Below are 25,477 nucleotides of genomic sequence, written 5' to 3'. Positions count from 1 at the left end.
CAGAAGATTTGAAGAGCTTTCATGAACATTTAAGTTCCTACCATACGAGGCACGACTGAGAATATAGAAATGAATAAGGCGTGTTCCGTGACCCTGAGAAACTATGATCCAGTAAAGGAGAGAAAATAGATGTCAAATGTGAGTTGATAGCAGAGGCCTGCAAATCTTTTGGGAGCAGAGGACAGAGATACTTTCTTTCGTGGGTGTCGGAACATCTGCTGGAGAATGTAACATTGGAGCTGGGCGGGCCACAAGGGGAGGATAGTGGAAAATTAGAAGGGCAGTATTGTGGCCTTGATGATCAGAAGGAGTTCAGCCTTGACTTTGGGGCCTTACCACTGTAGGTGTATGTGCAGGGTTGTGATGGCAGATCCGTGTTCTGGCTTTACTGTGCAGTAGACATTTGTATACTGAAGGAACGACTTGAAGTTGAGCAGGATGTTCAGGGTTGAGGAAGGAGGATGGAAAGATGAAGACAGAGATACGATGGCGCAAACAAGGGAAGGGCACCAAAAACGCCAAATGTCAAATAGAAGTTTTGGTGCAAAAAAGTTTTAGAAAGCCTTATTCTAGAGTGGCGAGCTAAGGACCTAGATCCAGCTCTTTCTGACTTGCCAAATCAACTTGCAGGCTTTGGACCTCACTTTCCTTATATGCTAACTTGTCCTGCACACACGCTAGATAACCAGTGAATGTGCTGACTGAGCATCCTGCTAATGCAGGCAGCTTCACTTTATAAATCATATGTATTTAAAATGTATGTGAGGAAAATGTGTTGTATATTAGACATTTTTTTTCTGTTGATCCCTATTGTGATTTTAGAGGTATCTTCTGAGGAAAAACATTTTAGCATCAATATGTAATAAAACCATACTTAAACCAAAATTTCATTTCAAGAAATACTTCACTCTTTTACATTATTAATTATCAGTTCAATTCCAAAAACATTACGTTAACTATATAAAATTACTGATATTCGACTATTTTTGAACTATACTAATGAAAACTTCATGTGATTCAATCTAATAATTGCAGGCCCTTAAGCTTTTGTATTGTGAAGGAAACCAACAAAACGGAAAGGCAACTTACTAAATGGGAGAAGATACTAGCAAATGATACATCTGATAAAAGATTAATATCCAAAGTATATAAAGAACTCCTACATCTCAACATCAAAAAACCAAGCAATCCGATTTAAAAATGGGCAGAGGGCCTGAATAGACACTTTTCCAAAGAAGACATACCGGCGCATATAAAGATGCTCAACATCACTAATCATCAGGGAAATACAAATCAAAACCACAATGAGATATCACCTCATAGCTGTCAGAATGGCTATTATCAAAAAGTCAACAAAGAACAAGTATTGGCGAGGATATGGAGAAAAGGAAACCCTTGGACGCTGTTGGTGGGATTGTAAATTGGTGCAGCCACTGTGGAAAAACAGCGGCAGTTCCTCAAAATATTAAAAATAGAACTACTTATACCCAGCAGTTCCACTTCTGGGTATTTATCCAAAGAAATCCATAACACTAATTTGAAAAATATATGCATCCCTATATTCACTGCAGCGTTGTTTACAATAGCCAAGGTATGGAAGCAACTGTAAGAGTCCCTTGATAGATTAATGAATAAAGAAGATGTAGTTCATATATACAATGGAATATTACTCAACCATTAAGTAGAATGAAATTTTTCAATTTGTGACAACATGAATGGACCAAAAGCGTATTATGCTAAGGTGAAATAAGACTTAAAAAGACAAATACCATATAATTTTATTTTTATGTGAAACAAACAAGAAGAAACAAACTCCTAGATACAGAGAAAAAACTGATGGTTGCCAGATTTGGCAGGGGGTGGGGATCAGAATGGGCAAAAGGAGTGAAGGGGATTAAGTACAAACTGCAAGTTATAAAGTTAGTCATGGGGATGTAAACTATAGCATAGGGAATATAGTCAATAATATAATTATGTATGGTGTCTGATGGGTACTAGATTTATTGTGGTGATCACTTTTGTAAGATATATAAATCTCTAATCACTGTGTTGTATATCTAAAGCTAATCTAATATGGTATGCCAACTATAATTTAACATGATTTTTAAAAATAGTCAACTTGAAAATTTACATAAAAATACAGTGTTTTTAAATATAGTATTTCTCAGCTAATTCTCATTTCATCAGGATGTTAGTTTTGTTTTGGTTTTCCAAGGTGGTGAGGTTTACCAGGAGGCCTTTGTCATGACTTAAGTAATTATCAGATTCTACTGTTGAGCTGCTTAAAGGTGCTCTGTTTTCTCCCAGAGAGGTTAACAGGCAGTCCTTGAATTTTTTTATGTTAGTATCATCTTAACTGTTAGTTGGAGTCATCCAGTTTTTCAACAAACATTTGGTTGTACCCATTTCTTGAAAAAGTGCTGAAAATCTCTTATCTCTTCCTCTGTATTAAAACTGGGATATGAGTTTGTACCCAAAGGCCTGGATTTGAAATGAGTGATTTGAGCAGTTTGTTACTAGAAGAGTCTGGGGAGAAGGGAGCCTCTGCATACACATCCACAGGTTAATTATTCTTATTCCCTTTCCCAGAACAGGGCTAGCAAAGACATTTTGGAGGATAGGGTTAATGTTTGATGCAGTGGATTGACCCAGCATAAGGTCTTGTGTGATCTGTGCATTCCCCTGGCTTGGATTTAAATCTGTTCAATTTGAGATAAGATACGTAAGTCAGATAGGTGCTTCCAGTTTAACCAGGGGTTATAAATTCCAGTGCTAACTGAAAATGCTCTAAGTCAGCTCTGTTTTTATTATGAAGATGAATGAAAAATTTAGCTAAGAATTTGGAGCTTCTTAGAAAAAACAACATTATGAAACAATAAGGTATAATTATTACTTCCAAGTAAGAAGTACTGCATTTTATCTCACCAGAGTAGCACTCAGTGGGTGTTCTGAATAAACAGAGAAAGCACTTAAACTTGTTTAACAAAAGAAGAACTGAAACTGGGATTTTCTTCTTTTTTTTTAATTTGCTAAAGAATCCAGAAATACAATTGGCATATAGAATGTCAATTTTTTTTTAAATGAGCTAAGAATAAAATTTTGAAGATCTATCTTTGCAAACACTTGCAAGGTTTTCCCCTTGATAGTATTTGTCTGTGTGCTTGCTCCTGGGTCATAATGTTTTGTCACCATGAACTAATCTGAAATCTAGCCAGGTTGTTTTCAAGTACCGTTTTACTTTAGGAAAATCTAATTTCCATATCTTCTGTTCAATGATAGATAGCAAACGTAGTAGCAGACTTCTTCCCTCAGGGCCTGTGGACCAGCCTGCCTAGGCAAGGCCTCTATCCTGAACTTGTTTGCTTGTGTAGGTGAATCAGTACTTTCATGTGGTGTATAGCCCTGAGGAAAATACTGCCTCCTATTAATAGTTGAAACTATTCACAATTGAGACAGTCTGAAATCAACCTTGTTTTTCTACATTGTTCAGAAAGAGCTCTAAAAAAAAAAAAAAAATGAAAGTATGGTAATTGCTCTGGAGAAGTAAAATTACTAGCCTTTAAAATGTTTAATTGTATTTAATACCCTTGAGTGCCAATTAGAGCTTAAGGTCCTAAATTCTTACTGAAGACATTTCAGAAGAGAAAAAAACCCAATCAGAGAAAAGGCAGCATGAAACATGCTAAACCACAGAGCACATCAACATTTGAAAACTCCAGAATACAACTAACTCTGTACTCCCAGCCCTCCCAGCACCAGCCAGCCTCAAGCTGAGGTGGATCTCCCTTTGATTTGCAGTGCAGGAAGACAGTCCTACTTTGCTAGTTTGCCAAGTGAATATTTTTGGAAGCAGTCTTTTCTTTCCAAGGTTCTTGTTTTCTTAACATTGAGAAAGAGCCCAAACTAAAGAAAAGATACTACATGTTTATTTTACTCCAGCCTGTTTGTATGGAGATCCATTTTTGAAGTTAATTTTGGTCATGGGTTGCATCTGCAGATGTACATGTGCATGGATTCATATTGATATTTATTACATGTTAACATTTGGAAGCATTACTGGTTTAGTGGGTCTGGTGTATTTATTGATGCCAATTTTTCACATATTATTTGTGAAGCTAAGTGAAGCATCCCCTCTATGGCTGTATTTAAAGTTGCCCCCTTTCTGCTTCCCACTTGCCCTTGAGTAAAGGCTATAGGTCAAATGAGAGTAATTTCTCCTAAATTTGAAGGATTTGGCCTCTATATGCAGTAGAGGGGCGTGCAGGAGGATGGTCACCACAATATGAACATGTTTGAAACACTCCTTAGTGTATAAGCTTTTCTTTTAGATCAAAGGTCTGTTTTAAGTACTGTAATTTTTTTCAAAAAATAAGATGGTTTTAGAATTTTAAAATACAGCCCGGCCGGGCGTGGCTCAGCAGTTGAGCATCGACCTAGGATCCAGGCAATCAGGGTTCAATTCCCGGTCAGGGCACATGCTTGGGTTGTGGGCTTGATCTCCAGTCAGGGGCATGCAGGAGGCAGCCGATCAATGACTCATCATTGATGTTTCTATCTCTGTCTCTCCCTCTCTTTTCCTCTCTCTCTGAAATCAATAAAGATATATTTAAAAAAAAATTTTTTTTAAATACAAATTTTGTTTAAGTGATGGATATTAAGTCTATATTTTGCGACTACATTAAAAGAGAGAGAAAACTTTGCCTACAAGGAGCTTATAGTCTAATTGAGGAAAGAAGAATTAGTTACATAAAAAACCTGATGTGATCAGTTGTATCTGCATGACAGAGTGGCGTTACATAGTTAACAGATGGTGGGATATAAACAGTAAGGATGGAGGGTGGAAGGTGCAGAGGTCAGTGAAGAGTAGCACTGTGAAGGAAGGTTTGGCAGGGTCTGGTGGAGTTTATGAACCAGTCTTTGAAGACTGAGAGGAGAGGGACAGGGGAGGCAATCAAAATGTGGCTCACAGCTGAGCAGAACATTTAGGGTTTATATTGTGGAAAACCCTAAATGTTTATAAATAAAGGGTTTATATTGCGGAAAAGAAGGTTGAAGAGATAAGGTTAGGGCAGATTCTAAAGAGACACTTAAAGCCCTCTGTTCTTACAGATAGGTTCCCTGGCAGCATAGATTAGGAAAATGAAAAGTGCCAGCTCTGACAGGCCTGTGGTACCAAAAATAATCCAGGATTTTAAAAAGATGATTTAAGTACTACTTGAAATTCACTGGTGAATGTTGGACTGAGTATTTGTTTTATTTTTAGCAAAGTTTTGGACAGTAGAAAATAGGAGAAAATGAACTATAGGACCAACAATTACTTGTATCTCTCTATTAGGTCAGCTAGTAGAGTACACACAGCTGTATGCGCATCTTCGGAACAGTGAGGGATGGGAGGTTCAGAGACAGTACTTAATGTGTAAAACTGGAGCTACAACTGAGTGGTGCTCAGAATTATCAGATGTACTGTGGTAACTAGAGTAAAGTCATTTTTATGGAGCTTGTCTGTAAATTGTTTTTAGGGGAGAAATTAAATGGTTAATTTAGTCGAGGATGTTTTAAAGCCCTAATCAAAGGTGAATAATATAAAAGAAAGAATTTCAGTACTCAGTTTCCTTTTAACTTATGAATTGGGTTAATAAAACAATATAAAAGAGTCTTAGCATTCATAGCTTCATCACCTAGTTAACTTCTTGTTATAAAACTCATTTTTGTTAACACATGTTATAGGAATTAACACAGAACCAGGTAGAAACTATAAAAGTAGGACTCCCATCTTCTTTGCTCAAGTAAATCAGAGCAAAGTGCCTATCACATCAATACATGTTGAAATGAACAAATGTTGTCGAGAGCTACTAACATTAAGGCCAACAATGGCTATTTTGTTTTCACTGACTGTTTCATCAAAGAGTGTGTACATTCCACTAAAGATGGTCATCCTCTTTATTTTCACCCACTGCTTAACCATATGAAAAAGCCCATTTATGACTCAGAAACAGTTCCCACTATAAAACTTCATTTTTAATGTTCTTGAAGGTCAAGAAAACCTATTTTTTTTTTTTTTTTATAATGGCTTGGTTGTTAAATCATCAGAGGATTTCTCACAGTATAGAGTTAAAGATAATTTCTGTCCTAAGGTTGTTTTTCTAGATTTGGGAACAAATCTTCATAAAATTCCTGTGAATGGAAGTAGGAGAGAATGAGATGATCAAAGAGCAAGGCTTAGGTGGAGCATTGATCCTGCCCTCGTGCAGAGCCTGACGTGGGAAGGAGAGGGGGGAGATTTTTAAGAAGCTCACTTCTGTGCCTTTCCTCGCTAAGCTGTGCGTCTGCTGCTGGTACCTTAGCACTGTCCTAAACAGTGGATTACTAGATAGGGATGAGAGTCTGTAAACCTGTATCATGGGGCCCATGGGGTTCAGAATCCTAGGACCCCCACCTGGATCTTCTCTTTTGTGAAAAGTTTAGCTTGGCAATGAGTTGGAGCAGTTCTCTTTTAAACTGTATTACAGACATGATAAGCAAAATTAGTTCCACATCACTTGGCTGAGGTAGATAAGTTTCCTATTTATGTTCAAAACTAGCATAGACAGTAATCACCCCTGTGATTTTGTTTAGCCTCCTGTTGGCAATCTAAGGATATGATTTCCTTCCCTCCACCTACTAGGTACCAAGCCTAATAGTTGAATGTGAGGAAACCTAATATAGTTATAGTTCCAGCCTAGATTCTTTTGTAAATTGGATCAGGTCAACCTTTCCCTGGTAAATTTTCAGCTCACTTGTGATCCAAGAAAAATTCATCTTCAGAGTTTCTTTCTCCTTCCTATTAAAACCATGCCATCGTCAGTACTTCCCTCCGAAATTACCCCTAGTTTCCAGATTGTCTTCTCTTCTTCCTCATTAAATCAGAACTCATCTGTTCTGTATCATCGTCTTAGATACTGGGCCTTTCGAAGGTTCCCGAGTGATAAAATGATCTGATAAGTCATTATTCTTCAAACCCAAATCATCCTTTTCCGGTTTTCCAGCAGTAGGAGTCGGTTGCATGACAAGCAAGAGGCCTTCAGTGAATGACAGTGATACTACATATAGTACAATCAAGTGGTGCCCCCCACTCACCTACTCATCCCTGCCATTGGCATATGTTCCTGGATGTAAAATACAGTGTTGTGTCTGGCTTCAATTTATATAAATGGAGTTGTGCTAAGAATACTATTGTAACTTTTCATTCAACACATTTTAAGATGTATGCATGCCATTGTCCATTTGATTGCTCCAGACTAATGCACGGTATTCCACAGTAAAAGCATTTCCCAGGTTTCTACTTGTTCTTAGAGTTCATAGTGGGTTATGAACCTAGATTGCTACCAGCACTACTATACTGCAAGCAACACTATGATAAGCATCCTCGCACGTGTTCCTCGCCTTTCCTGAGAGAGATTTCCTCTGGAGTATACTGAGCAGTGGGATTTTGGGCTCACAGAACATACTTAATTTCACTAAATAGTGCCAGATTAGTCTACAGAATGGTTGTATTAGTTTAACACTCCCAAAAATAGTACATGTGGGTTCCAGTTTCCCCACATCCTTGCTGATGTTTGTTGTTTTTAATTGCCTAATTTTTGCCAATACAGTAGGTGTAAGTAATGTCTTATGTTAGTTTTAACTTGGACTTCTTTTGTTTACTAATAAGCCTGCACCTCTCTCATATACTTCTTAGTCACTTGGGTTTCCTCTCTTGTAAACTTTCTAATCATAGTCCTTGTTCTTTTTTTTTTTCCCCTGATGGATGAGTTTCCTGTCTTTTATGTTGATTTTAAAGAGGTTTTTTTTTCATATATTTCCTAGCCTTTTCCTAGCCATAGTAAACACCTTCTACCAACCTGCCACTTTTCTGTTAACATTGTCTGTGGCTTCCTTAATTTTTATATAGGTAGATTCATTGAAATTTTCACCTTATGATTTTCTTGTTGTTAATCCTTTTTTCCATTGATTTTTTTAGAAAGAGTGGAAGGGAGGGGGAGAGACAGAGAGAGAGAAACATCGATGTGAGAGAGACACATGGATTGGTTGCCTGCCACACATGCCCCAATCGGGGCCTCGGGATCAAGCCTACAACTGAGGTACATGCCCTTGACCAGAATCAAACCATGACCCTTCAGTCCGTGTGCTGAATCTCTAACCACTGAGGCAAACCTGCTAGTGCATGATTTGTATTTTTGAGTTCTAACAAATAGAAAAATCAATGGAGCAGAACAGGAAATTTCAGGAATAGAATCTAAGACATATAAATATTTAGTATAAAATAACATACAGTATTTCAAGACAGTGGAAAGATTAATTTTTCAATACTTGTCATTTGAGTAATTAGGAACCCTTTTTGGCTTAGGGATGGGGGAGTAGGTCTCTGCACTAAGATAAATTCAAGTTGTATCAGATATTTAAATATGAAAAGTGAAACCACAAAAATGCTCTATCCACAATGGACCTCCCATGGAATTCTATATTTTCAGTTCCTGGGAACTAGGCCTAGGGAACCTGCCTTTGTTTATTCCTTTTATCTGTTTGGAGTGCCCATCGGTTTGTTTAATTAGCAGTCTCCTTAAACCTAACACATCTCGTAAGGCTTAGCCTAGTTGTCACCTTTCTGTGAAGTCTCTGAACCCTCTCAGGAAGTATTGCACACCTTCCTCTGTGCTCCCATTGTCCCTGTGATGGCACTGCATACAGTTTACCCATTCATCTTCCATTAGAGTTGGAGCCATGGGGCAGAATTACTTACCTAGAATCTACTCATTGTGAAGCAGGAAAACAGTAAACATTAAAAGAATATGGTTAGTCTAGAAAGGAAGCTAGAGCTCAAGTTGAAGCAAGTACTGATTGGTTGCGTGAAACTGATTCTGAAGCCTATGGGGAGTGGGTGAAAGTTGATTGCTTTTAGGAGAGTGGTGACATCAAAGTGGTATTTCAAGATTAATCTAGCAGAGAAGAATAAAGGAAAAGTACAGAGAAGAGTGAAAACATGAGAACAACTAGATGGCTATCACCGTAATGTAGGCATGTGGTAAAACAGAACTGGACTGGTGGGACTAGAGAAGAAGTGGATACAACTGGCATTGCACAGGAAGAAGCAACAGGGCTTGGTAGCTGGTTGATTGTGAATGGCGGGGAAGAGGGAGGAGCCCAAGATGGCTTTGTGTGTGACGAAGCTGACAGCCACTGTGCCTGTGGACAGGTCTTAGACTGGCATAATTCATCCTTGGGGTTTGGTGAAACCAGAATTTTCAGGTGAATAATGGAAAGACTTAGTTACTTGGGCTGCTCTGTAGACCTGATTGTGACTATTTGGAACTTAGATGGAGTGAGGTGATGGTGGAAGGAGGGCTTTACACATACCATCCAGGTCATTCCAGGTCTTTCTGGAACCTCCAGGGGAAGATGAGGAAGAGGAGCTCTCTTGGCTCTAGTGCATGCACTTTAGAGGGTTCACCAGTCAGACTAACTTCATCCCCACCTGATCCTCCAGCACCTTCAGTTTAGACAGCTGCTGCCTCCTGACCAGCCATGCTTGGCAGATGTAGATTTAACTAAGACTGTAGATCCCTTGTAACCTTCTCCTTGTTCTCTTTGCTCAATGGATAAACCAGACTTTCCAAACAAAAATAGATGTTACTGGTAAATAAAGAAAAATAAACACAGGAAGTATAAGAGAATAAACAGAAAAACACATGAGGCTCACATTTCTGCTCCTGTTGTGTTAGGCTTGTCATGACTTCTTAGTGATGCTTGTTCTGTTTTCCTGGTAGAAGTCAGTTTCTTTATCTATGGGTCTATCTTAGTCTTACCCTGGTCTCACTTTTTAGAGTGTGCACTGTTTGCAACCCAAAAAGTTATCCCTTGCTTGGACAACGAAACTAAATATTTAAAGTGGTAATGACCATCATAGACTCACAGCTGTGGTCACTGCTATCTGACCCATCTGCTTCTTGTCCCCTCCCCTTGTTCTCATCACATTCCCTTTCCAGGGTGGAGCAGATAAGAAAGCTGCTTCCTTGCCTTTCCGCTTCAGAAAACTCTGCTCTCTCCATAGTGGCTCCAACTGCACAGACCCGTAGCCAAACTCCAAACCCTTTCCCACCCATTAGGCGGTTCTGCTGGGTTCCTTCGTGGTGTAGGTGAATGGGTGTTCACTTCCCTTTCATCTCACCGTTGTGTGGGGGAAACACTTACTGCTCCTCAACCCCCTACCTTCCTTGAAGCAGTGATTTACTTAGTTCAGGAATGAATTAGAACTTAGTCAGTGGGCAGGAATCTACACACCAAAAGGAATCCAAGCATTGGCCTGTCCTCTCTGCATTTCCTGTTCCACCTTTCTTGGGCCCCAGCTGCTCACAGGTTGCAGGAAGATAGCTGTGACATCCACATCTGCCTTAGCCTTGCTTTTTCACCAGCCACTGTCATCAGCACACTTACATGTCCACTGTGTGTGTATATACTAAATTCACATTAGGCATTTAACTTACTAGACTGAATACTGTGGAGAATTTCACCAAGGATACCTTAACTTCTGAGTTGCATATTATTGGCTGTGTAGATGGCTTATATAAAGTCTGTATATTGCTTAGGCTCTCTTATTATTAAACAAATTTTAACCTTATAACATTTTCTTAAGTCTTTTTTCACCATTGGGAATAGTGGCAACTTACAGAAAATATATATGCTCATAATCTTCTGTTCCCTAGCCTTGTCTTAAATTGCCATGCGACTTATGCTGATAAAACTGAAAAATGGGGTAAGGAATAACTTCTTCTTTAATCTGTTCTAATGTCTTCAGATTTCTCTGAGAAGATTTCACAGTAGTCTTAAATGACAAGGTCCCCCTAAAGGTGTACAGTAAAAAATGGGCTTTCTCTACAATTAGTCACATTTTTATTAAAAATGAATACAGGACAGAGGAGAACAAGATGGCAGTGTAGGTAACAGCTCCTCCCGCAACCACATCAAAATTACAACTAAAATGCAGAACCACCATCACTCAGAGCCTCCTGAAATCTGGCTGAACAGAAGCCCTACAACCAGGGAACTGAAGGAGCATCGAGAGTGGTAGGAAGGGTGGGGACGTGGCTGCAGGCCCACACCCAGTGCCACGAAACCCAGAAGGGAATCTCGGTGGTGGGGGACCAGCGGGGACTGTCTCTGAGGGTTGCGGAGGCTGCGGGAGCCCCAGCAGCTCCTCTTAAAGGGCCCGCGCACGGACTCACTCAGATGCACTCCCTCTGAGCCCCAGCATGGGGCAGCATCTTGAAAGGAACTTGGGGAGGAACTAACCTGCCTGAAATCTGGGCGAGAGGTAGAGGGGCAGCTTTCTCCCAGGCCTAAGAGCTGGCAGAGGCCATTGCTCCTTTGGTGAGTCTGCCCCGCACACAGCTGGCAGGCAGGCACCATATTTGAATCTCCAGCACCTGACACACCTTTGGCCCCGCCCTGGTGATTCCCGGAGGCCCTGCCCCTCCCTACCTTCAAGCTCATCCAGGCCGTTTCCAAGGGCTTTTCTGTGCAAGTGGCCTCTCCAGCCTCATGCTTAGGACATTCCTAAAATCTCTCAAACAAGCAGCGGTGTGCCCCATATGGCTTGATAAGTGGCCCCAGGCCTGGCACTAGTGGCAGCCTGCATTGGCTCATAGCTTGGCCTCTCCTGGACATCTCCAAGCCCAGCACAAGTAGCAGCCATCTGCAGTTTGCTGAGTAGCTCATGCTGGGTGGCCCTGGGCAAGGCACTGGCACAGGCTGACTTTGCACCTCCTGGGAGGTCCGAGAGACAGTGCACCTGGTGGTCAAACTCAACTACGCTGCATTACAACCCTACCACATCCACAAGTGACACACTCAAGGGGCGCACTTGGTGAACACCAAAGGCCACTGAAGTAAATCCTGCTCCATAGGGGTGTCCCCAGCACAGCAGCTCTTTGGCTGTAGTTGCAGCTGGTCCTCACAGCTGATTGGTCTGGGGGTCAATTGCTCCCAGTGACGCCAACAGCATCCAAGGCTCAACTACAACAGGACAGTGCACACAGCCCATACAGGGGACCACCTAGAAGGCCCAGCTCAGTTGACTGGGGAGGCTGAGCCACTGAACCCTACAGGACACCTACTACACAAAGCCACTCTACAAATTCCAGGAGACATAGCAGCTCTACCTATGAACAGAAACAAACACCATGAAGCAGCCAAAATGTGGAGGCAAAGAAACATGTCACAAAGGAAAGAACAGAAGAAATCTCTAGAAAAGGAACTAAATGAAATAGATCCAAGCAAGCTAACAGATACAGAGTTCAGAATAATGATTGTAAGGATGCTCAAGGATATTAGTAAGAGTATGACGAAAATAATTGAGAAAATCAATGACATAAGAAAGGACCAATTTGAAATGAAAACTACATGAACTGAAACGATGAATAATTTATAGGGAATCAACAGTAGAGTGGAGGACACTGAGAATCAAATCAGCAATTTGGAACATGAAGAAACAAAAAACACCCAACCAGAAGAGCAAAAAGAAAAAAGAATCCAGAAATATGAAGATAGCATAAGGAGCCTCTGGGACAACTTCAAGAGGCCCAACATTCGTATTATTGGGGTGCCATAAGGAGAGGAAAGAGAGCAAGAAATTCAAAACCTGTTTGAAAAAATAATTACAGAAAAGTTACCCTACCTTGGGAAAGAAATAGACTTACAAGTCCAGGAAGCACAGAGGGTCCCAAACAAGAGGAACCCAAAGAGGCCCACAACAAGACACATCATAATTAAAATGCCAAAGGAAAGACAGAGAGAATCTTAAAAGCAGCAAGAGAAAAGCAGTTAATTACCTACAAGGGAGCACCCATACGACTGTCAGCTGATTTCTCAACAGAAACTTTGCAGGTCAGAAGGGAATGGCAAGAAATATTTAAAGTGATGAAAAACATGGAACTGCAATCAAGATTACTCTACCCAGGAAAGCTATCATTTAGAATTGAAGGTCAGATAAAGAGCTTCTCAGACAAGGAAAAGCTAAAGGAGTTCATCACCACCAAACCAGCACTACAAGAAATGTTGAAGGGTCTTCTTTAACAAAAAGCTAATGAACAAAAGAACCTGATGAACTAAATAAATCCAGAGACAGTGACGCATGTAACAGATGATCATATTTCAGAGGGAAGAGAGAAGAGGGGTGGAGGGTGGGAAGAGATTAACCAAAGAAGTTGTATGCATATATGCATAACCCATGGACACAGACAATGACGCAGTGAAGGCCTGGAGAAGGGGTGGGAGCGAGGTGGAGGGGGTCAATTGGGGGGGGGGGAATGGGACACCTGTAATACCTTCAACAATAAAGATAAATTAAAAAAAAGAATACATATATGAGCACACATACATTCGCACACACACCAAATTGTACCTATGGTTATTTTAGCTCACTTGCCCCTCAGTATCCTTAAAGAGGGTAGTAAGGCAACCTGGCAGTAGTTTCAGTTTAGAAAGGATATGAGCATCTATCAAGTCACTTACCAAATATCAGGTCACAGGTAATCAACAGGAGGCTTATTTTCTATTAGTCTTTCTTGGCCTTCTGTAAGATTTTGTTGAACTCAGTTGTCTGTTCAGAGGCCGAAGTAAAGTACTAAAAGAGTCAGAGGACTATTCGATAAATAGTGTTGGGAAAATTGGACAGATATATGCAAAAAAATGAAACTAGACCACCTTCTTATACCATATACAAGAATGAACTCAAAATGCATTAAAGACTTAAATGTTAGACTTGAAACCATAAAAATCCTAGGAGAAAACATAGACAGTAAAATCTTGGACATTTCTCATAGCAATATTTTTTCTGATATACCTCCTTGAGCAAGGGAAACAAAAGGAAGAAATAAACAAATGGAACTACATCAAATAAAAAAGTTGCTGCACAGCAAAGGAAACCATCAACAAAATGAAAAGAGAACACACTGAATGGGAGAACGTATTTTCTGATATATCTGTTAAGCACTTAATATCCAAAATTTATAAGGAACTTATAAAGCTCAACACCCCCCCCCCCAAAATAATCCAATTAAGAAGTGGGCAAGTGACCCGAATAGACACTTCTCCAAAGAGGACATACAGATGACCAATAGACATATGAAAGGATGCTCAAAGCCACTAATCATCAGGGAAATGCAAGCTAAAACCACAATGAGATATCACCTCACACCTGTCAGAATGGCTACTATCAACAAATCAACAAGTGTTGGTGAGGGTGTGGAGAAAAGAGAACCCTTGTGCACTGGTTGGAATGCAAATTGGTGCAGCCACTGTGGAAAACAGTTTGGAGTTTCCTCAGAAAATTAAAAATGGAACTGCCTATGACCCGGGGATTCTACTTCTGGGACTATATTCGAAGAAACCTGAAACTCTAATTGGAAAGAATATATGCACCCATATGTTCATTGCAGAGTTATTTACAATAGCTAAGATCTGGAAGCAGCCCAAGTGCCCATCAGTAGATGAGTGGATAAAAAAGCTGTGGTGCATTTACACCATGGAATACTACTTGGCCATAAAAAAGGAGGATATCTTACCTTTTGTGACAGCGTGGATGAACCTGGACAATATGCTAAGTGAAATAAGCCAGTCAGAGAAAAACAAGTACCATATGATTTCACTTGTATGTAGAATCTAATGTACAAAATAAACAAAGTGGAGATAGACTCATGGATACAGACAACAGACACCTGTGGTGGGGGGGTGGGCAGGGATTGGGAGCTGGGTGAGAAGAGTGAAAGGACTAAGCAAAGAAAAAGACTGGCCCTGGCCAGTGTGGCTCAGTTGGTTGGAGCATCATGTCGTCCCATACACCAAAATGTGGTGGATTCAGTTCCTGGTCGGGTAACAAACCCAGGTTGCAGTTTGATCCCCAGGGGCAGATGCAGGAGGCAGCCAACCGATCTATGTTTCTCACATTGATGTTTCTCTTTCTCCCCCTTCCGCTCTCTAAAATCAATTTTAAAAAAAAAAAAAAAAAAAACACAAAAACAAACTTTCAATGTGATTGTGCTTTATTTTTTTAAAAAAAGAAAGAAAGACTCATGGATACAGATAACAGTATGGCAATTGCCAAAGGGAAGGGGGGGAGAGGTGGAAGAAGGTAAAGTGGGGGATAAATGGTGACGGAAGGAGACTTTCCTTTTGGTGGTAAACACACAATACAATACACAGATGATGTATTGTAGAATTGTATACCTGAAACCTGTAAAATTTTATTAACCAATTTCACCCCAATAAATTCAATTAAAAAAAGATTCAGTGGACTGTATGAAATTGAGGGGCTTATAGGGGACAGTTTTAATGTATTTTTTTCCTGAAAGTAAAAACATGAACTTCCTGATAGTATTAAATTATGGGACCTTAATATTTTATGTAGAAAATGCAGTAGGATCAGAGCTTCCAAAGACTCTAGAATCTCAGGGATGTCAAACAAATTTGCATTAGTAATTTATTAGCTCTTGTCACTTCAACTAAACTCTGAACTGTCATGAAACTGGGAAAGGAGCCATGATTTTGTGGTGTCTGAAGCCGGAAAGACTAGAATTCATAAACCACACAGGGAGAATCTGAGTCTGAGCGTGAAAGAGCATGAAAGTACAGACCCTAAGTGCAAAGGAAGGTGCCAGACCATTATTCTATCGATACATCTGCACCAAAGTAATTTTAGTTTATCTTTCTCTCCTTAAAAATAATTCTGCCCAGCCAGCATGGCTCAGCGGTCAAGCATGGACCTATGATCCAGGAGGTTGCGGTTCGATTGCAGGTTAGGGCATATGCCTGGGTTGCGCACTCGATCCCCAGCAGGGGGCGTGCAGGAGGCAGCTGATCAATGACTCCCTCTCATTGTTGATGTTTCTCTCTCTGTCTCCCTCTCCCTTCCTCTCTCTCTGAAATCAATAAAAATATATTAATAATAATAATTCTTGCATCTTGATAGTGGAGAAGGATATAAAGGAGAAATGGAAATGAGGATCACCAAACTAGTTGACTGAAAGGTTCCTAATTGTCTTAATAGTTGAGGTCCTGCCCGGCAGGATGTGGCTCAGCGGTTGAGCATCGACCTAGGATCCAGGGGATTGGGATTTGATTTCCAGTCAGGGCACATGCCTGGGTTGTGGGCTCGATCAATGACTCTCTCATCATTGATGTTTCTATCTCTCTCTCTTTCTCCTTTCCTCTCTCTGAAATCAATAAAGATATATTTAAAAAAAAAAAAAAAGTCGAGGTCCTGTGTCTGGAATACTTTTACTCATGCTGAGCCTTTCATTTGGGGGATAAGGCATTTACTCTCTAAGCTCATTAACCCTTGTTGCTTGTGCTTAATTTCTCTAGAAGTAATCCACGACTTCAGAATGGAAAACTGGCCCCTTCCCCTCTTCCTGTGATCAAGCCATTGGCCATCGTTTCTGTGGGGATGCCTATAAACCACCAGAAATCAGACTCTTTGGAAATGGACTCTGATTTGTCACCCAGCTGCAGGTTCAGTGACCTGAGCAGAGGGGGCAGTTTGGAGAGTCGAAGTAGCAGTTCTCGCTCCAGAAGTCTCACTTTGGTGAGTGATGGTTTCCTTTAATGCTTTGATGTGCTTCAGTTGGCTGGCTTTGCCCCAACTCCCTCCCCTTCAAGGAAGATATTAACAAATTCTTTTGGGTTAATTAACTTGATGTTTTGAAATACTTGCTTTGTGAAATGGCATTTAATTTTTAATCATCTTAAGTTTTGCACAAATACAGAGCATTATCCACAGTAGTGAAGGGAATCTCACTGTAGCTGGTAACAGTGGCTGCTTAGACCCAGGGAGGTCCCTAACTGAAGGCAGCAACAAACTTAGGCAGGACCTGATGCCTTTTAGTTCAAAAGACCTGAAGGAAGAGAAACTCCCCACAGGGTATAAACAAATATACTTTAAAACAGATTTTTGACTCCTTTACAAATATATATGCTTTTGTATCCCTTTCTCCCAGGATCTAGATCCTTACATATCATCAGCAAGCTTTGGGAACTTTCATAAAAACAGTCTTTAGTTTTAGTTAAGAGATAACCTTTCTGTACTCCCCACCCTTCGCGATATTCATCTTTCAAGGTTGAAACCTTTATATTCACAGAGGGAAGGACAGAAGAGAATTAACTCCGGACTTCTAGTGGGAGCCAGTTTTCCTTCAAACACTCCAAGCCCTAAAATTAACCTCAATTATGCTGAATATAAAAAATATATATATATATACACACACACACACATATATATATACATATATATATTATATATATATATATAGTATAGAGGGCACTTAATAGTAAGATGGAATTTAATGGATTCCTACTTGCTTATTTTCTTTTTTTTTTAATCATCATGATAGTAGGTAATACATATTGTTTGGTTGGTTCACTGAAAGAAAAATATATTACAGATTACTCTGAAAATCTGAGAACCTACAAATCCTTAAGAATGGAGAGTTTGGTCCCTGCCAACATGGCTCAGTGGTTGAGCATTGACCCGTGAACCAGGAGATTCCGTTCGATTCCCAGTCAGGGCACATGCCTGGGTTGTGGGCTCGATTCTCAGTAGGGGGTGTGCAGGAGGCTGCTGATTGATGTTCCACTCTCACATCAATGTTTCTCTCTCTCTCCCTCTCCCTTCCTGTCTCTCCAAAATATCAATAAAAATATTTTTTTTAAAAGAATATGTAGGAAAGACATACAGATTAATACTCCAGTAACTGGTGGAGTATATTCTTTAAAGCATAGTTAGGAAGCAGTCCTGTTCTGATATAGAAGGGTATGACTGAGTTTGATGTGGTTAACTAAAGTATAATAGTCTAAAAGACTATCTTGTATGTGTGGTAATGGAATAAAATTGAGAATGGTCATCAGATGACTTTGGTATCTAAGGAAATGGGTGTAGTGCATTAGGAGTCAGAGTATTTGAATTATTTTAATTTTTTTGCCTTTCACATTCATGTTCATGTGTCCTGGCCTCTTTTGACAGAGAACTGAAATAATACCTGCCCTCTGTCTTCTACTAGGAGAGAATGTGATCCCAAGTATGTCCAGTGCTTTGGACGTAGGGAAGGAATGTTGCTACTTTTGTATCTCCGTTCTAATCTTATAGGGTCCATCCTTCATATTAACCAATTAATGCCTACTTTTACTAAATCCTATGTGGTAGCTCAAACTCACATGCTCCAAATAGGACCTGATTGATCTCTACAAGCATATCCATTGAGGTGTGACATTAACTGACTATTCTATATGACTTACTGTGTCTTTCGTGTGTGTGATTTATACATCTGCTCAAATGTTAAAGCACTGTTCTAGGTGTTAAGGACACAACAGTGGAACCTTCATTCTGGTGACTGTGATCCATTATGACAGTTCAGGTTGTTGCAGATTGGCTCCCTAGCAGCAGATTCTGAAATGGAGTTTAGGAGGTTAGAGCGCAGGAGGCTTATTAGGACTGTTCTTGGGATCAACATCTGGAAGGAGAGGAGGCAGGACTCAGTGGAGAGAGAAGTTGAGCTGTGAGGTAGACCCAACGAAGGCCTTAATTGTTGCTTGGAAAGCTCTAGGGTTGGGATAGCCCTGCAGTTGTCCCCATTAGGTCAAGAGTGGAGCCTTTATACCCACTCAGTGATCAGCCATTGGATGCAGGACCCCTCTTGAAAGAGGCATGACCTTGACAAGACAGTTTCTTTCAGTTTAAGACAATTCCCAAAGAGGACTGATAGCTGAGGGCCACTTTCCAGCAGCATTCCCATCAGATAGGAGAACAGTTCCTTCGTTTCCAATGGGTGATCTGAGCAGTGTGTCACACTGACTGCCACGACGGTTTAGCAGAAAATGAAAAGAGGTCTCTTAGAAGGATTGAAGCTGCCAGAGTGCCTGCAATCTATCTTAACTGGAAGAAGCAAGTCTGGAAAATGAATCAGGTAGCTTACAGGATTCTGCCATATAAAACACAACTCTTCATAGGATGTACATGCAGGCAAATGGGATCTTAAGGTCTGTCATCTGGCAAATGTGGCAAATATGCATCATGATGACTCTGTCAAAATGTCATACAAAGGAGTACATCTTCAGTGACAAAAGCTCTTGTTTGAAAGGAGGTCTGACATTTTAGCTCCAAAGTCACAAAGAGAAATTGCTTATTATGAAACTTTTTATCATGGATGCATTTTTTGGTAATATAAGATATTAGAAATATTATTAGGTCCATAGATGGAAAAAACTATCAGTCTCTTACATTTATAAATATTAGGAGGTCAGGGTGAGTGAAGTGAGAACAGCCTTATGCCGTTCGACTCCTGGGGTGGAAGGATTTTTTGAGCCTTCAGTGTTGGCCTGCACAGGTTTTATAGTGGAGTTTAGTAGGGATCAGAGGACATGCCCCAAGATACTTATAATTTTTCTTAAATCCAAAAAATATCCTTATGCAGTTTTAAAGTTGCTTTTTTCTTTAGTAACCAATCAGCATCCTGAAAATAAGCTCAGAACTGTATTAAACACAAGGGTATTAAAGGCATGCCTGGGTTCAAATTCAAATTTGCCTCCCTTTGTAACCTGAGAAAAGTTATTTAATCAGTCTTAGTTATTCCCTTCATTAGTTATAAAAGGGGGGTGAATGGGATAATTCTTTCTCAAGGGTTATATATACATGTATATTGTAAAGATTAAATGTCTAGCATTTAATCAGTGCTTATAATATCAGCTTCTCTCTTGTGAGTGCCCTATAGCTTCAGGTAGAGCATAATTCCACTTCATTACCTGGTTTGGATTCACTTTTTCCCTGTTATATCTCTGTCTCTTATTCAGTAGTCTTCTGGATTTTTTCCTTTGACCAGAAAAGATGAGATAGTAAAAAGAAAACATCCCCCCCCCCCAATATCTCACAAATTTCTTAATTCTGCCAATCTTACTATGGGCATCACTTTGAATTTAAATTAAAGAATGCCTATCCTCTACAGTTCTTTTCTATCTGGTAAAATCTTAAAGTAATACTGTGTTGTGTTTGATTCATCTGTGTGTTCATCATTTTGTAGGACAGTGGAAACAGCATTACAGATTCTACTTTTATGAAGCATATAATTAAATAATATTCTTATGATATGTATTTGATTGCATAATTCTGCCTCATACCCCACTTGACTACCTGTGTCTCACTGTCTGATGGAAGACACATCCCAATGCTTTTCCAGTTCCTTCTACTTAGACCTGTTGACTGTTTTCAAGTATTTTCCTTTATGGAAAGTCATTGAGCTAACTTTAGTTGTCATCGGTTATTATACCACAGTTGTGTATTTGCTTTAGATAGAACAGGGTCACTGAGGAAATTTGACATTTAATTTTAAATGGCAACCAAAGTTTTCCAAACAACTGTGGAACATTTGACTTTTACAAAGCACTCTCTTAGCATCTGAACCAGTGAACTATCTACACTGGTACAAAATTTATAAACTTAAAAAAATTTTCTTACCCTCATACTCTACTTTTTGGGGAGTCTAAATTTGGAGAGGAGCTGTATGATTTTATTTTAAATCACTGGGTCTTTTTATGACTTGTCTCTTTAGAGTGAGAATCAACCATAATAGTTTCTCCACTTGCTGTCCTTTAATTCTTGACCCCGTAAAAGATTAGTAACAGTGTTTTTAGGCTGCTAAATTGTATGGAATTAAGTACACCTCTTGGAGGGCTCTTTAAGTAAAAGATAACCTAGTTCCAACTACAAGTTAAGCAAAAGTTATTTTTAAAAGAAGATAAAAGACTAATGCCTGATGTTACATGAGAGTATCCTAAAGTTTTTAAATACTAGTTGAAATGTTATCTACGATATAACAGATCTTTGCTTGTTAGGAACTTTTCTCCTGAGCCAAAGCAAATTAAAAATTAAAATAGCTGCTTAAGTAGAATTGTCGTGGCTATCCATATAGGGAAGTGTGTGAAGCCTTTGTCACTCCAGAAGCTAGTTGTGTTTGTATATGTATTTTGCTTTTCTTTTTTTTTCTTTTTTTTTTTTAATAAATTTTTATTGATTTCAGAGAGAGGAAGGGACAGGGAGAGAGAGAGATAGAAACATCAATGATGAGAGAGTCATTGATCAAACCCGCAACTGGGCATGTGCCCTGACCGGGAACCGAACCCCGATCGCCTGGATCCTAGGTCGACGCTCAACCGCTGAGCCACACCTGGCCGGGCTATTTTGCTTTTCTTATAAGGAATTCTTTCTCTGAACCTTTTCTAAGGAAAGGTATAGTTAGAACAAGAACAAATTGGCTAAATCCTGAAATACTTGACTTAGAAGATACCTTTTGAATGTGTTTTTTTCCTTTGAAATTTCAGTTTTCATACAATACAAGGCAGTATGTCTTTGCAAAGTTGGTAGTGTGGTTCTAGAACCTACTACCTCAAGAGATGATACAGATCCAAAATAAGAGGTTCAAGAAAGATTCAGAGACCATAATGATAGCTCTTTAAGGTGACAAAGGAAGCTTTGCATGTAAGGTTACCTATGTTTTTAACCTCTTAAGGCCAGTATCTCAAACACTTATCTCATAAACACCCTGGCGTCACTGCCAGGGACAGAATGCTGCCTCCTGCCAGTGTTCTTTTTTTTCTTTTTTTTTTTTTTTTTTTGTACCCCCTGTGTTCGTAGCAGCATTATTTACAACAGCCAAGATCTGGAAACAGCCCAAGTGCCCACCAGTAGATGAGTGGATAAAAAGATGTGGTGCGTCATACATAGTGGAATGCTGCCAGTGTCCTTAGGCTCATATTCTGAATGTGGTCTTAAATGAAGTTTGCTCTGCCCTGCAGGCACCTGGAGTCTCCTTTAGAAAAGAATATGCTTTGTCTGGTTGAAGAGTTGGGAAGCTCTTACTGTGCTTAGTTCTTAAGAAATTAAGTAATATATGCGCTTCCCAAACCCCCAAGCATATTTCCTGTTCATTTTTATCTCTGACTTGGGCAAAAACAATGACCCAAATTCATTATTGAGTTTTTGGAGATTTAATATTCAATGAACTGTCTTGAAATCCTCCTTCTCACTCAGCTGACAAATGTTATAGCCCGAAAGTCACATAATGAGTCTGTGATCCAAAAGCAGTTGTCAGCTCCTGAATAATCCCTTCCTTCTCTAGAGCCTTTGATGTCTTTTGGCCACACCCCGTAAGCATGGAATATGAAGGTGAAGCCAGCAGTGGTGAACACTCTCTTCATGGTCAGGTTGGACTGGCGTCTAAGGAGTACACTAGAAACCCGACACTCTCGTTGCTAGATGATCCCAAAGGGAGAAAACAGAACAGGCATAGACAGGAGGTGCATACTGGTCAGTAGCGACCCTGTCTTTCAGTTCTGCCTCCTTACCCAGATTCAACCAAAAACTTGCTAGTCACAACAGCCATTTTAAGATAGAGCTTAAATAGCTTTTATTAAAGTTCAGTACACATTTAGTAAATGCTTACTACATACAAGAACTGCTAGATGATGGAATAAAACCCAGGTTTAATCTGTTCGGGAACTCACAATTCAGTGGCAAGGTAGCCGTGGGAAACTCTAGGACAGTGTGACCCAAGCCTCTGCGGGCTCTGGTGCAGGTGTGATGCCACGCACTATGGCAGCTCCACCTCAGCCAAGACCTCTCTGTGATATTGTCAGTTTAAAGTTTAAGGCAGCCACGGAGCCCAACTGTAATCCTGCAAAGCCATTATTCTTAGATCTATAATCAAAAACTGTACACATATCTCATTCCTTACTGGTTGGTTTGTGTCTCTTTCCGGCCAGAAGTACAGGTTTAAGTTAGCCACAGTAAAAAATTACAACAATGACTAGTTAGAAAGAACCCTAATTAAACCCTATCCTGAAACTCTGGGTAATGCCACATGCACTCAGGGTCTTTCTTATGAGGTTGCCAAAGTAAGCAGAGCATTTAAAGCTGTGAGAGGAACTGCAGAGAGGCTGTCTTGTACTTTCTTCATTGAGCCCCTATTCTCTTTCAGCTGCAGGGTGTTCTTTCATCAGCATAGATTATTCAGTCACTAAAGCCTTGCTCAAGTGTCAGGGAGATTATTTTGGGGTCTGTAGGAAGAAATTGTTAATCAAACTTCAAAACAAATGCCCAAGGCTGCCTGCCTAGGAGACTACTGGTTAAGAGATCTTGGTTCATCTCAAGAAATATTTTTAGCCATCATAATCGTTTTTATGATTTGTTTGTTTAGAACAGAGATGAGTTCTGCTGCTTTCTCCCTCACAAGGAGCTGCCACAATTGTCTTAGTCTGCAGTAAAACCAAATTTCTTTGTTTAAAAGAAAAATGAAAGAAGCCTAAGCACTTAAGTTTTTTTAGGTAAAGGTTAGTTTAGTATGAGTATTTTAAAAATGAACACTCCTGTCCCAAATGTATACTCCCACAGGTGTATGTAGGACTGGAGTTTTCTAACAGTTGGTAACATTCATTGTAAAGGTTTGTCATCCACCTTATCTGGATGTTCCTCAATGTGCCAGTGGGACAGGGACATTATCTCCTGTCTGTGCAGGGTGCACAGCCACCAGCGGGAGCAGGACTTCGCTCTCATCAAGCTGTGGATGGCATGCATATGGTTCCTTTAGTAGGTTTAGCATTTTGAATTTTCTACTTTGAACATAGTAGATATTATTTCTTACAACATACATATTAGGCAAAATGTATGCACTTTTCCCCTTAAATACTTGTAGCCATTACCTGAAGTCAACGTGGCAGGCAGAATGGGTAAAATATGGTTTCCAATGTAATTCTTTCAGCATCTGGAGATTTGTAGCCTTAAAGGACTTCCTTTTACTCCACAGCCCAAAATGGTGCATTAAAAACACCATTTATAGAAAGGGAATTTTTAAAAAATTTATCTTTATTGTTGCAAGTATTACAGATGTCCCCTTTTTACCCCATTGACCTCTTCCACCCCGAATCCGTGCTACCCCCTCCCCCCAGGCCTTCTCCACACTGTTGTCTGTGTTCATGGGTTTTGATATAAGCATATAAGTTCTTTGGTTACTCTCTCCCCACCCACTCCCCCACCCCCGCCTTCCCTCTGAGATTCGTCAGTCTGTTCCATGCTTCTGTGCCTCTGGATGTATTTTGTTCATCAGTTTATTTTGTTCATTATATATAGAAAGGGAATTTAAAAAAAAATTTCTCCAGTCAGCCTGCTTCCTTCCATGCTATAGATATCCCTCTACAATCTTCATATCTTCTGACCTAACAACCCATGCTGTACAGAGTTTCCCAAGTCGTCATTTCTTCAGCTCATATGGCCAGGCTATTTTGAAAAATGTGCCTGTATTCTTGTGTTAATCATCCCCCAAAGAAATATGTATATGCTTTAAACTAAAGAAAAGCCACTCACATTTTGGAGACTACAGGCCCTGTCATGGACCTGGAAGTTAGATGCTTTGGGTAGGAGGGCATGTGAGTGTACCTCTGGATCACAGCAGGTAAAGCAGTACTCTATACCAGATGGAGCAGCTCTTAGTCATCTTTGCTTCCACCATATTGTTTGCGGTTTTATCGAAGTTCATGAGCACAGTATAGAGTCAGATAGTTTTATAAGGTTTATGAAAAGCATCAGTCTTGCATGAGTCCCTCTGCCATCTCCCACTCACCCTAAGCAACAACTTTTAATTCATACCTGTTTTCTTTGTTATTTACCTTCATTTTCCCCCATTATTAAAATTTGACTGTATATCCTTTAAGTATTTTTTGTATGTGTGTATGAGTTAAATATGCATCCTTTTTTAAAAAATTTATATTTATTGTTGAAAGTATTACAGGTATACCATTTTTCCCCCCATTCACCCCCTCCACCTTCATCCCACCCCCTCCCCAGACCTTCACCCCATTATTGTCTCTCCATGGGTCATGCATATATGCATGTAACTTCTTTGGTTAATCTCTTCCCACCACCCAACACCCTTCTCTCTTCCCTCTGAGATATGACCGTCTGTTGCATGCTTCAGTGTCTCTGGGTCTGTTTTGTCTGTCAGATTCTTTTGTTCATTAGCTGCTTCTTAAAGAAGACCCTTCAACATTTCACGTAATACTGGTTTGGTGGTGGTGAACTCTTTTAGGTTTTTCTTATCTGTGAAGCTCTTTATCTCACCTTCAGTTTTAAATGATAGCTTTGCTGGGTAGAGTAATCTTGGTTGTAGGTTCTTGTTTTTCATCACTTTGAATATTTCTTGTCACTCCCTTCTGGCCTGCAAAGTTTCTGTTGAGAAATCAGCTGACAGTCGTATGGGTGCTCCCTTGTAGGTAACTAACTGCTTTTCTCTTGCTGCTTTAGATTCTCTCTTTGTCTTTAACCTTTGGCATTTTAATTATGATATGTCTTGGTGTGGGCCTCCTTGAGTTCCTCTTCTTTGGGACTCTCCGTGCTTCCTGAACTTGTAAG

At 39.9% G+C, this 25,477-nt stretch overlaps 1 protein-coding gene across 1 annotated transcript in view; it reads left to right on the top strand.

Annotated features, from left to right (window-relative positions):
- The window catches only part of PROSER2 (proline and serine rich 2), a 43,308-nt gene that overhangs the window by 5,046 nt on the left and 12,785 nt on the right, over positions 1-25,477 (top strand). Inside the window, exon 2 of the mRNA XM_087815383.1 lies at positions 16,396-16,615. Within this exon, the coding sequence (XP_087671509.1) occupies positions 16,478-16,615 (138 nt within the window). The 5' untranslated portion in view covers positions 16,396-16,477. The remainder of the gene's footprint in view (positions 1-16,395; positions 16,616-25,477) is intronic.

The sequence above is a fragment of the Miniopterus natalensis genome, chromosome 1 (genome assembly GCF_054644295.1).
Source record: "Miniopterus natalensis isolate mMinNat1 chromosome 1, mMinNat1.hap1, whole genome shotgun sequence".
NCBI lineage: Eukaryota > Metazoa > Chordata > Mammalia > Chiroptera > Miniopteridae > Miniopterus > Miniopterus natalensis.
Note: the sequence above shows the minus strand (reverse complement) of the source record. Positions and strands in the feature narration are given on the sequence as shown.